General features: G+C 36.0%; 1 protein-coding gene across 2 annotated transcripts; it reads right to left on the bottom strand.

Annotated features, from left to right (window-relative positions):
• Nucleotides 1-1664: 1664 nt before the first annotated feature.
• LOC108546026 (protein ST7 homolog) lies at nt 1665-3425 on the bottom strand. Of its 2 annotated transcripts, none has more exons than XM_017897937.1 (2): nt 2852-3425; nt 1665-2782 (listed from the first exon to the last, which is right to left on the bottom strand). In XM_017897937.1, the coding sequence occupies exons 1-2, from the start codon at nt 3279-3281 to the stop codon at nt 1665-1667; spliced, it is 1548 nt and encodes a 515-aa protein (XP_017753426.1). In that variant the 5' UTR covers nt 3282-3425. The 2 variants fall into 2 exon arrangements, with proteins under 2 accessions (XP_017753426.1, XP_017753425.1); XM_017897936.1 differs by having other exon boundaries at nt 1665-2788; nt 2858-3425.
• Between the last annotated feature and the right edge of the window lie 9155 nt (nt 3426-12580).

The raw sequence follows: 12580 nt of genomic DNA, 5'->3' as shown, positions 1-12580 counted from the left end.
CTTAGTTTCTCAAAGTATTATATTATCTGTCATAAAAAATTGTATAAATACTACATTTATTACTAATTAAGAATGATTTGCAAAAAAATATTGTTTACAAAAGTGTTATGCCTTCTGTTTGTAAAACAGAAAAATGAGAAATGAAACAGGGAATAATTTATGAAATTTTAATTGTTTAATTGTTAAGTAATATTAAATATGTATAATTGGTTTTGTTATATACGTTAAAATGACTATGTATGCCTTATTGGCAACTACCTACAAGTTAACTATCGTCGGTGCAGATTTTGTGACGTTGACTGAATGTTGGACTGCTAGATCGTTATAGCCTATAACAGCGTAATTTGTTAAAGGTGCCTTATTTGTAGAAAATGGCGGAACGATCAAATTTGAACACAGTGAAGTGACTACGTGCGTTGATCTACTGACAAAACTGATCTATTAAAAAAAGGACAATCTATAGTTTGTACATAAATATACATTATGTGAACTTTCGTCGAATTCCTTTCGTAGTTAATTTTCGGCAATAAGTAATCCCACCATGATTATGTGAAGGAATTATAAGGTGTTTAAGATTCACACGGGATCTTCAAGTGAAAGAAGTGTGTACACAAGCTCAGATATTAGCAGGAGACGAATACTCAAAATATTTCCTACTTTATAGATTACTATTATTATAAATACATTTAATTGTAATGATATATTAAGGATAACTATATAGTAAAGTTTAAGGATCACATTTGAAAGTTTTTACATGTTCTTATTACACACATACATTAATAGTGATAATGCGAAATATCTTAGTTGTGTGAAGATAGTTATTTAATAGTATTTCTGCGTTACATATGTTCGTTTAAGTAAGTAAATTATAAAGTAAAGAGGTATTGTACATAAAGTGACAAATTTTATCACTTATTAACTAAGATTAATCGAGAATGAATGTTTGAAGTAAAATCAAAGTCATAGCGAGGTGGTCCACGTATGAAACCTGGGCCCTCTGACTTCCAAGTGTCTTAACTCTCTTTTTTCTGTCATAACCGTCTCATGATAGAAAGGCGGATCAGAGATTAAGAATAATTGATATTGCATAATGCTCAATACACATTGCATTTCAATATTGTATGTTTCGTAATATTGTTGCGCTAATTTTTGTTGAATATTTAATGCAATTCTGCTGTTTACTGTAAGCAATTATAAATGTTAATAAGAGTTTTCATTAATTTCATACAATAAATTCCACATTTTCTGTACCATTCGAAATATTAATATCTCTGATTTGCCTTGTTCTTTCGCCACCAATTATGAGCTACTGATAATATCAATTATTAAATAAATATAAAATTTAATCAAATCCACTGTTGATTGATATACCCAAACATTTTAAATTAGGTTATAAGTTTTAAATACGTAAATATGAAAAAAGAAATACAAAAATGATTCAAAGATATTCAAATTTTTATTAATTGTACATTGATCACTACACAACGCCTTTAACTATCAACGTTAAGTAAATAATTCTATAAATACATACATATTAAGATATCATCAGTCATAAGAAATTCGGGAAGTACGGATGTACATGTATAATTGATGCATATGACAATGAAAGCATAAGTATCATAAATATCACAATAAGTTATAATTACAGAGATCATAAAAATGACTTATATTCTAGAAAGTTGTTGTAATAAATTAGAAGGTACAATTGCTTCTAATTTGTCTAAAATATAATAAAATGGATGAGAAAACCAGGCAAGCATCGATCGTGCTACTACACCCATAGTATCGGGATACTGGTGTGTTAAAAGTGCTAATAACGCTGTAAAGGAGCATAAACCGGCTGTAAATAAAATAAAAAATGGTAATTCTTTTTTAGGATAAACACTAACATCGTGAAATGAAGGTAACAATTCACGATCTGCACATTCTGTACAAGTTGGATATGGATAAAATAAATGTCCTCTTTCTAAAGGGTAAGGTAACATTCTAAAGGTACCTTCCCATGTACAATGTAATAAATTAAGAGCACCTTCCATTTGTTTCCAATGAGCAAGATGAAAAAATGCATAAGCAATTGCTTCCGAATCCCCTCTTTTTAATACATGTTCTGGAGGTAAAATTAAAGGTTTCATCTCTAATAAGTATTTGGGTACATGAGGATTAAATTCAACTGCTCTATGAATAGCCTCAACTGCTATCATTTCTGGAGTAGTTAAACCTCTTTTACTAGCAATATCTGTTGAAAATTTGTCAGCAACTACTCTTGCTTTCAATAGTGCAGCTGTATAACAAATAGTTGCTGATTTTGGTAAACTAATATCATCATATTTTGCTAATACTGTTTGAACATCTGTATATGCTTGCATTTCTAACAAAGCTTCAATTAAATTTTCATGAATGTTTAGTACATTCATAATTGGTGGAACTTCTTTTGTCAGATCCCTAAACATTTTTACTGCTTCTTTTAATTTCCCTAATTTTCTTGCACACATAGCTAACCTTCGCTTAACATATATTAATACATTTGTATCTCTTCTGTGTATAGCCTCTGCAATGGCTCCTTGATGTTGTGTACTTTGAGATTTTCTATAATTGTTTTCTGCTACTTTTAAAGCTTGTTTTAAAATTTTCTCTGCTTCTACAATAGTAGTAGCCTCTTCTTCAGCAAGTAAAATGTATGCAGGTGCACAATCAGGATTACGTTCAAGAGCACTATGTGCAGCTTTTATTCGAACTACCGGATTACGTTCTCTCCAAGCAGTTTGCATAATTTCATACTCAGCTTTACCTTTTAAAAGCAAATAATTAATATTTGATAATTTTCCTAATACACTAATATTGTTTGCACAACATTTACCTGTATCACCTTCACAAGTGAAAAATGTTTGATGATCTTGAGCAGATAAATTCATATCATAGTAAGTTAATGGTTCTTTATTGGTAGCCCAATAAAACCTTTGATATTCAGCCCCCCGAAATAAATTTATTGGATTACGCCAAACTTTACATTCTGGAACATTTTGTTGATTCGAATTTGAACCATTTAGGCTTGTATTATTTCCATCTGATGCACTGTCTCCTCCACCAATCCATGGTGAAATGTGATTTAAAGATACTTGTTCGATAAAAGATGTGCCATATTTTCTAAAATACCACCATTCAAAAATCAGAATTAATCCAGAAATTAAGGATGATGTTCCAGTGAGAGCAACATAAAATTTTGGGGTTAAGGTGCTCAAAAGCATTGTACAATCCCACATGCTTGTGAATAATAGGGCCATTTATAATACAACACTGAATATATTATTTTTAATATTTTCCAGTTACACTATTACAATATTGTTGTATGTATAGTTTTAATTAACAAACATTGTACCACTGTCAACGTTTTTACTATATTCTTACATTACCCGGGAAATGTTATTTCTTTTATTCTATCTTAACTAATAAAATTAAAAGAGAATGATCTCAACATTTACACATGTTTCTTTTAAATTTGAAACAATGCGTAATTGTTTTCATTGTAATGTTAAATGTGATAACATTTATTTTGTCTGAAGTTGTCGAAAACAGTACCTAACATCTCGCAACGAGACTTTTCGAGATTTGTAGCGCTTATTATGTATTGCGACTCTTTCCAGAAATGCTTCAAATTGTCTATTTCTTGGCAGCAGGTAAATAAGGAAAGAGCAAGACTATTGTTTTAAAGAAAGTTATAAATTTATTGTTATTTTATCAACTGTGAAATTACAATACAATTGTTTTTTAATCCGAACATTAGAAAATTCAATGAATATTAATTATACAAATAATTAAATTACAATGTTTCATATATTGTAATTATATTAGTTATCTTTTTATATGCAATTTAAATATTGTAATGTTTATGTGTAAAAACAAATATAGTAATATTCGCAGGTGTAATATTGAATTTAAGCTTTTTAATTCAACTTAAAGTTTAAATAATGTTAGCGCCATTTATGGAAAAGAAAATTTTGATTACATGGTAACGTTTGATTGGCAAAGAGAACGTTTGTACACGTTAATAGATGGCACTCTAGTCATAAGATTTGATATAAAGTAATTTGTACACTACTAGCTGTTTAAAATACATTTATATTCGACAGTTACATTAGGGAATGTAACTATACAAAATTTATTTATTAAACGAATAATACATAATTAGCATTTCTAATTCTAATTCTAAAATGGTAATTCGAATTTGAGTTACGTACATTTTTTAATTACTTTTAATATACAAATAAAAAAATAGGTAATTCTATTTTCAATCGTGGTAAAAAGATTTTTTAAAGACTATTTTTTAGTTTCGTAGTCATATACGTAGTTATACAAGACCAAATGCGTACTCTTATGTACGAGTTTTCTCCCTCCCATTCTTTATATCTCATCATACTCCAACTTTCTTGTCCCAATAACCTAGTTATTAGTGTAGTTGAAAATCGAAATTACTACTTCATATTTCACTCTTTCTTTTTACGGTAGTGATACTAGACAGGTAATTTATCATTGTGATCATTCAAGAAATGTGATCTGAATACGAATATACATATATATATATATATATGTATATAGGTAAACTTTTTAGTATAAATTTACGATTTCAAAACGTATTATTTTTGTACCAGAGATATTTTTTACTTCGTGTCTTATAAAATAATTATTTCTAAACAAGAAGAAATAATACATAAAATGATCTATGATCCATGACATGCATACACTTTCTTTCCAATGAAGATAGTAACTAATACGAAAGAAATTAATAGATGCATCATTTATTCAATACGACAGATCTGATTGATCGTTCGTCCAAATGCTATTTATGTTACTCAGATGCCACTTTACTGACATTTACAGGAAAATAATGTGCGTGCTTGCAAATAACGCGTAGAATACGTTCATTAAAAGTTTGTTACCTTGTTATTGCAGCGAAGGCTGTCACTTCGTACACATGAAATGCGATTCAGCGTCTGGAGAAACACATGTGGATTTATGTAGATACGCACAAACACGTTTACACAGGTACAGATATGGATCGCGACTATATCGTAAAGCCTTGTCACAAACGTAGGAGGTGGGGATCGTTTAGACTAGTTCACATTAACCTATTCACAAGCGTTATTCAAGCTATTCAACGGATTGTGACTTTTACAAAGAATTTTGTGCTAATATTTATCTTCCAATCATATTAGCAGGGATTAAAATTTATAATATCGATTTCAATTCAGGAAACAATTTTGAAGAATCGTTATTTTTTATAACTGTTATCAACAAAGATATCGATTTCGATTACGGTTTCAATAGCTTCTGCAAAATCGATTATTTATCGATTCTATTTCGATTACTGTTATGGGTTATGTGCTATATATACATATATTTTGATATCGTTTCTATTTCGGTTCTTAAATCAATTCTCTTATTGATTTTGCGAACTGTTTATAAAATTGCTTGCTGAATGATGGTATTAATTTCCTTTCACAATATCCACGTTTGCCACTATCGATTATTATTTTCCGGCTGTTTATTAGACTAATTTTTCATACGTATAATAAATATAGAATAACCTATCACCAGAAGTAAATACAAAAGACTTAACACATCGAAAGTTTGTATCTCACGTATAAAAAGTCAGAGTTTTGTTCTGCCCTCTACCATTTAGAGTCGTGAATATGAAAATGACGTTCCACAGTAACTAGCGTAACCGATAACGTAGATCAAAGGAACAAATGTCGCATCGTGTGAGTCAATTTATAAATGAAAATTTATATTTTTACGTGGTTAATAAATAGCTCGTATTATTAAAGAATTAACAAATATGTAATTTAAGTCTTAAAATACTAAAATTTATAAATCATTATAAAATAGTATGTTTAGGGTATAATTCTTCAATATAGTTATAATATATAAAAATATATGTATTGTAATAGGAATTGGTAATGATAGCGACTTTTTGTTTGACCTTTGGTAAATGGCGCACAGATGCACTCAAATTCGGCAAAAAATATTTTTCAACTGATATCATATATATATATATACCTTATCTCTGTACTTTATAAATTTTGAATATATATTTAAGTGGTTTTTGAGTTTCTCTTTATCAATTTTATTGATAAAAATAATTAATTTTATTAATAAATTGGTTTATTAAGTTGAAAATATAAAATTTTGCAAATCATTCTTCAAACTCTATTAATTAATTTGCAGTTTGTAGACGTCGTTAATTATTTTTAATTTGTTATTTTCGTAACATCAACATATTTGTATTTGCTTCATTGACATTAGTAAATATAAGATTTATTTGATATTCTACATTGATAATTTAGCATATAGCTATTTCAAAGATGAAGCATCTTCCCGCGCAAAAAAACGACTAGCTTGACTAACGTAGTCACCTACTAACGTAGTCGATGCCGAATCGAACGTACCGGTTATACATGGCGGAATATTTTCGCGCGTTAAAGTGAAATTTTTAATGTCTATGCGAAACGTTTCGTGAAGTAGTGATGTCACTGATAAACATTTTAATTGTTACAACCAGTAGAATAGTTATTCAAAAGCAATAACGCTCAGTGTCAGCTATTATTTCAGAACATTGGAACATTGGAACTGCAGGTTACATTTACAACACTGTCGTGATATTTACGAACGGGTCACATCACAAGATTAAGAAATGAAGAAAACTTTATCAAGATTAAGGTATCTAACTACTAACAATTGTTTGATGGTAATATATCACAAGTGGAACAAAGTGGCGTTACATAGTGCATATACGTTATAGTGCATCGTTAGCTAATATCGATTATAGATTTTAGATTTCGACTGTCAGTTACGATATTTACTTAACACAGCTTCGAAAAGACAGATAGTCGTAGTAGTTTTCCTAACTTTTATTCAATTTTAAAATGACACGTGTGAAATATAGTGCTGTGAGTGCAAATCATATAAAGATATTACGCAATAACGTAATATCGATCGTACATTCTAGATTTCGGTTGTGGATTAGGATATTTAGTTGCAAGTCTTATAGCGATACCACGTGATTAACAGCCAGTGCCGTAGCAACTTTTTGTTCACATATCTTTTGGAGTTGCAGCCAGTGGCAATTAATTCTTTTTGCAAAATAAAGAGGAGACTTCAATCGTTAAGATGTCATAAGGATGAACGCCGAATGCTGCCGAATGGACAACGAGAAGGTATAGTGAACATTAAAAATATTTTAATCGGTGTAACTAGAAAAATATTGCAAAAAGAAATTTGAAATTTTGCTCAATTTAAGAGTGTGCTAGATTTTATTATATCATTCACCGTTCAATTATAATGGGCGTAGCATTTAGAAGAGAGGATATTTTTTTTCACGTATTTTGGAATTTTAATTCTTCGAAGTAGTGTAGTGATGTTAAAAATGTCCGAATATTTAAAAGAATCGTATTATATCATGCTTCATAGTCCTAATTAGGAAAAGAAATTTTTTTTAAAACCAAATTTTTCTAAAAATGTTTTTTTTTACCGTTTTTTGACGGATCGGTCCTACAGTGTCACGGTTGCTGGCTGTATAAAAGTTTCGCGATCGTAGCTAAAGCTCATTTACCAATCTGACTTCGTATCAGACGGATCAGAATTTTTATTCGTATGGATTGGAGAAATAATAGGGTGGTTCGTGATTATAGTCTAGGTTATGATAGCCAATGACGATTCTGTCCACTTTATATAATTTAATAATTTTTTAATCGTTTAATTACATATTATTATATAATTGAACAAATACCGACTAAAAATCTTTCTCGTTATAACAGTAGTATCCATTTCGGTTCTTCGTAATTGTCTTGAAACTATCGTATATCCGTTATGAACAGTTATTTCTGGAACCGTTTCGGCTTACGCTTACGAACTGTAAAAGATCGGTTACATATTTTGATTACGAACAGAAGCATATAGTATAAATCATCGTGAGAGTGACTTCTCGTACATTTAGAAATCCCTATCATTATTCAGAGGTACAAATATAACGTGCGATTAGTAAACGTAGACATAACAGATATCTCTAACACGCACGGACGGGCATACGTACATGCATACGTACACGAGCAGGTTAAAACATGCATAGAAACCTGCGCGGAGAACACGATTATATGCTTATGACAGACAATTAGATGTTACATAGCGACGCGAGCAATATCGATTTGCATATCTACGCGAACACAGTGCGTTTACCGATGTGGGAACAAAGTATGTTCGCTACACTCCCGGAATACGGATGAAACGTAGCCACGGGAAAAACGAGATTCACCTCGAAGATAAGTCGAAAGACGAGTTAATTTCAAGTTAAGCCGAAACGAGTCAGTTTCGCGCGTACAATATACGAAGACAGATTAATAACTATGGCTACATAATCGTAAACGGTATTCATGATTACTTTACCCATTGCAGCTGTATCGATCACGAAATTAAAGTTTCCCAGTGTTAGCCTCGTTTTTCCCTTGCGAGTAGATAAGTCTTTCGAAAAACATTTCAGCGCGGGCAATTTACGAAAACATCGGTCTCAACGCTACGCCGTGTCACGACGCGTAGCGTCAATTTCGCGAAACCGTCAACAAACGCGAAGAAAACAGGCAGCGTTCGCAACAGACGCGATAAACGTTTGTTAATCGCGACGATTGCGACGCACCGATGATATCGATTCGAAATGATCGACGATTTTTATTTTCGCATGCCGCGCGCGTGAATTTCGCAGCTTTTCGTACGAGAGCTGTTTCGGTATCGGCGCGTGCGACAGTGTCGTCGTTGCGAGGTCAGTGGAACGGCGACGGTATAAATCGGGCGCTCGTTAAAACGTGACTTACGGCACTTTCACGACCGGCCGAAGTTACTAGCGTGCTTGCAGCATTCTCGCCATCCCCACTTCTTCCGATTCACGCTCTATCCGCTAGCTTCTTGCTCCCTCTACCGGCAACTTCTCATAGCTCGGCTTTCTTTACCACGTTAAGCGATATCTCGCTGTAAATTCTACTTTCTCTCTTTACACGACTCGCGATTTTTTCAAATTTTCTTACTTCTTATCTTCGATTTTTGAATTCTTAACTGCAAAAGTAGACACGAATTATCGTATCTAGGGAATTGTATCTTGACACGCTGAACTTACCACGGCCGGTCAAATGACACTTTGACCGGCCGTGGTGGACGTAGAAAGGGAAAAGACCCTCGAGAGAAATGCAACAAGAGATATGGAACAATCGGTTGCTCGTGTATCAGAAAAGTCGCGAAATCATAAAGCGATACCGTTAAACGCGGAATTTTTAATAGCAAGCGTAAAAACAGTCCACTTTAGCACATGTTCATTCTAACCTTAAAGTAGCGTTAAAAGTTACCGAATTTTGAGGAATTATCGACCGTGTCGTTTATATAATCGGTAAGTCCTATTTCCGTTCGTTTAGAACTTTCAACGAATCATTCGCACGCGCTTTTGTATCGTTGTTAGTTCGAAGTAAGAATCGACTCGAACGTTGAGAATGGTTCTTTCACTGGAAAGTAGTTATGTCACGGACATTTACAGGGATTTGTCGGATAGTCTTGGACGACCGATGGTCGCGTCTTAAATGAGCCGGCGCGATATTCCATTATGTAAGACAACGATAGAGCTCTCGATGGTCGAGAGCCCGATGATCCCAGGTTGCTCTATTAATAGACTGACCTTCCTTGCGCTCTTTAAGTAGGTGTGTTAGTAAGATAGCGTGCGCTGCGTCCGCGATGAGATTCGTTTCCTTTTCAGAGAGGAAACAGTTGAGCAACGAAGAAGGGCCGAGGATTGTCTAACTGGTAGGATAGAACTCGTATAGGTGAAGAACGATAATCGACCTTGGTCGAAAATGGTTGTCCAATTAAAAGCTACGTTTCCTACCTTACCATCGACCATCTCGTTCAAACATAAGAACTCGGAACTAAAACGAGGTCGCGTGTGGTGAGATTTTCAAAAATTCCGGCAGCCATGACACAAAAGTTGCGTCCATGTCCTTTCCATTCCATCTGACGAAATATTCCGAATAAATCTTTTTCGGTTCTGCAATCGTCTGCAAGCTGTTAGCATAGCGCGACACTTGGTGAACACCTTTTCGGAACAGGGACAGGGAACGAATTAATCGCGTTATAAGAGGGTAAATAGGATGTATCTTTCCAGCTCTAGGTCCCTCTGTTGGCTCAGTCGCATTCGCACGTTCGGTGTTGCCCGTGTTCGAACGAAAGCGAAGAAAGTTCGTTTCGATAGTCGCGCGAACGAACCGGCACGTCTGTCGTTTCTATTTGCCTGGTGGATCCCCCGAGAGCGAAACACAATGCCCGAGAAGGAGGAAAGACTGGAAGAACTGGCGAAGGGGAGAAGAGCAGGCGATAGTAGGAGTGGGAAGAAGAAGGGAAATTGTGTAATTTATTCAGCTGAGCAAGGGGCCAGCGGTAGTTGGGTGTGCACGCGTAGGTGAATCGGCTGACGTAAGAGAGAGGGGTGGCGCCAACGTTCGTATCGCGGAGAAAACTTTTGCGTGTTTTCGAAAATTGCATCAACAGCTGCGGCGAAACAACGGAACAGAATGCAATCGCTCGTCGCAATCTCGATAGCTTACGGTCTACGGGAAGATCTTCGAGGTTTTTACGCGAAGGATACGTTCCCCGAGCCACTCGCGCGTCTCCAATGTACCGAATCAGTGTTGCGACATAGCAATCGACGTCGGTCAATCGTGCCCCGTCACGTATGGCAAACTTTCCAGACGCGAAAAATGAATCTTTCTTTCGAATCCCGGAGTCTCACTATTTCCGATACGGTTTATTCCGGGGGGATATTTTAAAGACCGAGGTGTTCGAGGTTAGGCGAGGCAGGGACTAGGGTTAAGAGGCAAAGGTGATAGGGGTCTCACGGATTTTTCTACGAAAAGAGTTAGTGGAATAGCGGAGATGGTAGAAGACAGATATGCCTTCCGAGTGTCTGCATAACGAGGTTTTTGGAATTAAACGACAGGAGGGACTAATTTTACTTCCTCAACCCCACACGTAGAGATACTCGAACGATATGGAAGCGATGGTCACTACGATCTTGGTTCTTTCTTTCTTCGATATCGAAAGAAAATAGAGAGAAATACAGAAATGGGTGTTTGGGGAAAAAGAATCGCGAAGCTCGCAGCAACATGCCGCGAAGACACTGCGGACGATGCAGGGGAGCTCGTCGTCGTTAATCTACGATAGTCGTGGCGATCCTCCTCTTTGTCATCGACGCGTCGTCCCGGTGCAAACGATATCCGCTTAAGAATCGAGTTACGAGACCGCAAGTAGCGAGACGAGTACCACTTCTGAAACAAAGTACCCGGGGAACCCTTCTGTGTCTCTCGTTCTCCTCCTTTTTCGCCTTGCTCTTTCTCCCGACGTAGTATAGCGAGTAGTCGATCGGTCGGTCGGTCGGTCACTGAACCGCCCGCGCCGCCTTGTAACTCCATGCCATTCCATCCCATCCTGCCCCGCGATCGAGCCGTGGTACCGTTAGAATCTTGTCCCAGTCTACCTGAAAACTAATTCGACGACGGCTCCGACTAAGCGGACTACGTCGGCTACGTTGTTCACGCCCGCGGACACCGACACACCGGTAGACAAAAGAAGGAGCTTTATCTATGCTATTACACGGCAGACAACCTTGAAATTACAGCGAAGAAAGTAGCTCGAGCACCAGGCCGCGTTTCACGCTTAATTCTCGGCGAAAAAACCGCGTTTCTCTGTTCTGCGCAATTCTACTGATAATGAAACGCAGATTTTTCTTACCTTTTTGGTATCCTGCTCTTTGTACGCCGAAACCCAGCCGCTGGAGTTTAATTCAGGTGTAACGAGGGGAGCTTTCGGCGCTAAAACTAAATAAAGCCGGGGAGACTACGTCGGCGTTAGGTGTTCCAATTTAATGCCTATTCTCTTTTCGCGAATCATTCGGGAGGAAGGGCGACCGACTGGAAAGAATTACCCTTTACACGGGAGTAAGAAGGCGATCGTTGGAAGTTGCACCCAGAAGGAAACGCGCGGCAGTAATCAGCGCGCCAATTACGAATTCGCTTCCCGATTCGGGAATTAAATTTCGTTCGTTGCCGTTGCGTCCGTAATTATGCGTCGAAAGTTCCGTGTAAACTTTCTTGCTCGCATCCTTCTCCCTCTTTTTGTTTCCCCTAGTCAACTTCTTATTAACTGGCCTGGTTAGTTCTTAGTTACTCGCCGCGGATACAAACTTTGCGCGGAGTCTAACGAGGAAATCTCTTGAAAATTCTAATTCGGGGAAAATCGCCTGATCGCGCGCAGACGCGTTTACCATTTTTAAATACCGCAACGTAAAATTTCCGTTCCGCGTACGCTTCCTTTCGACCTTCCACTCGGCTATATTAGTTACAGATATAATCGTACCCCGACACGCGTTACGTATACCTCGAGAAAAAGTTTTTCCAAGTCCGAAGAGAATTGGCGGGAAAACTACGAGCGTTCGAAACGCGTGACGCGTGTGCGAAAGGTTGGCGTACGAATTAACAAGGCGAAACAATGGTGTCGGTGG

The sequence above is a fragment of the Eufriesea mexicana genome, unplaced genomic scaffold, assembly GCF_001483705.2.
Source record: "Eufriesea mexicana isolate 0111107269 unplaced genomic scaffold, ASM148370v2 scaffold596, whole genome shotgun sequence".
NCBI lineage: Eukaryota > Metazoa > Arthropoda > Insecta > Hymenoptera > Apidae > Eufriesea > Eufriesea mexicana.
The sequence above is the reverse complement of the archived record's forward strand: the minus strand, read 5'-3'. Positions and strand labels throughout refer to the sequence as shown.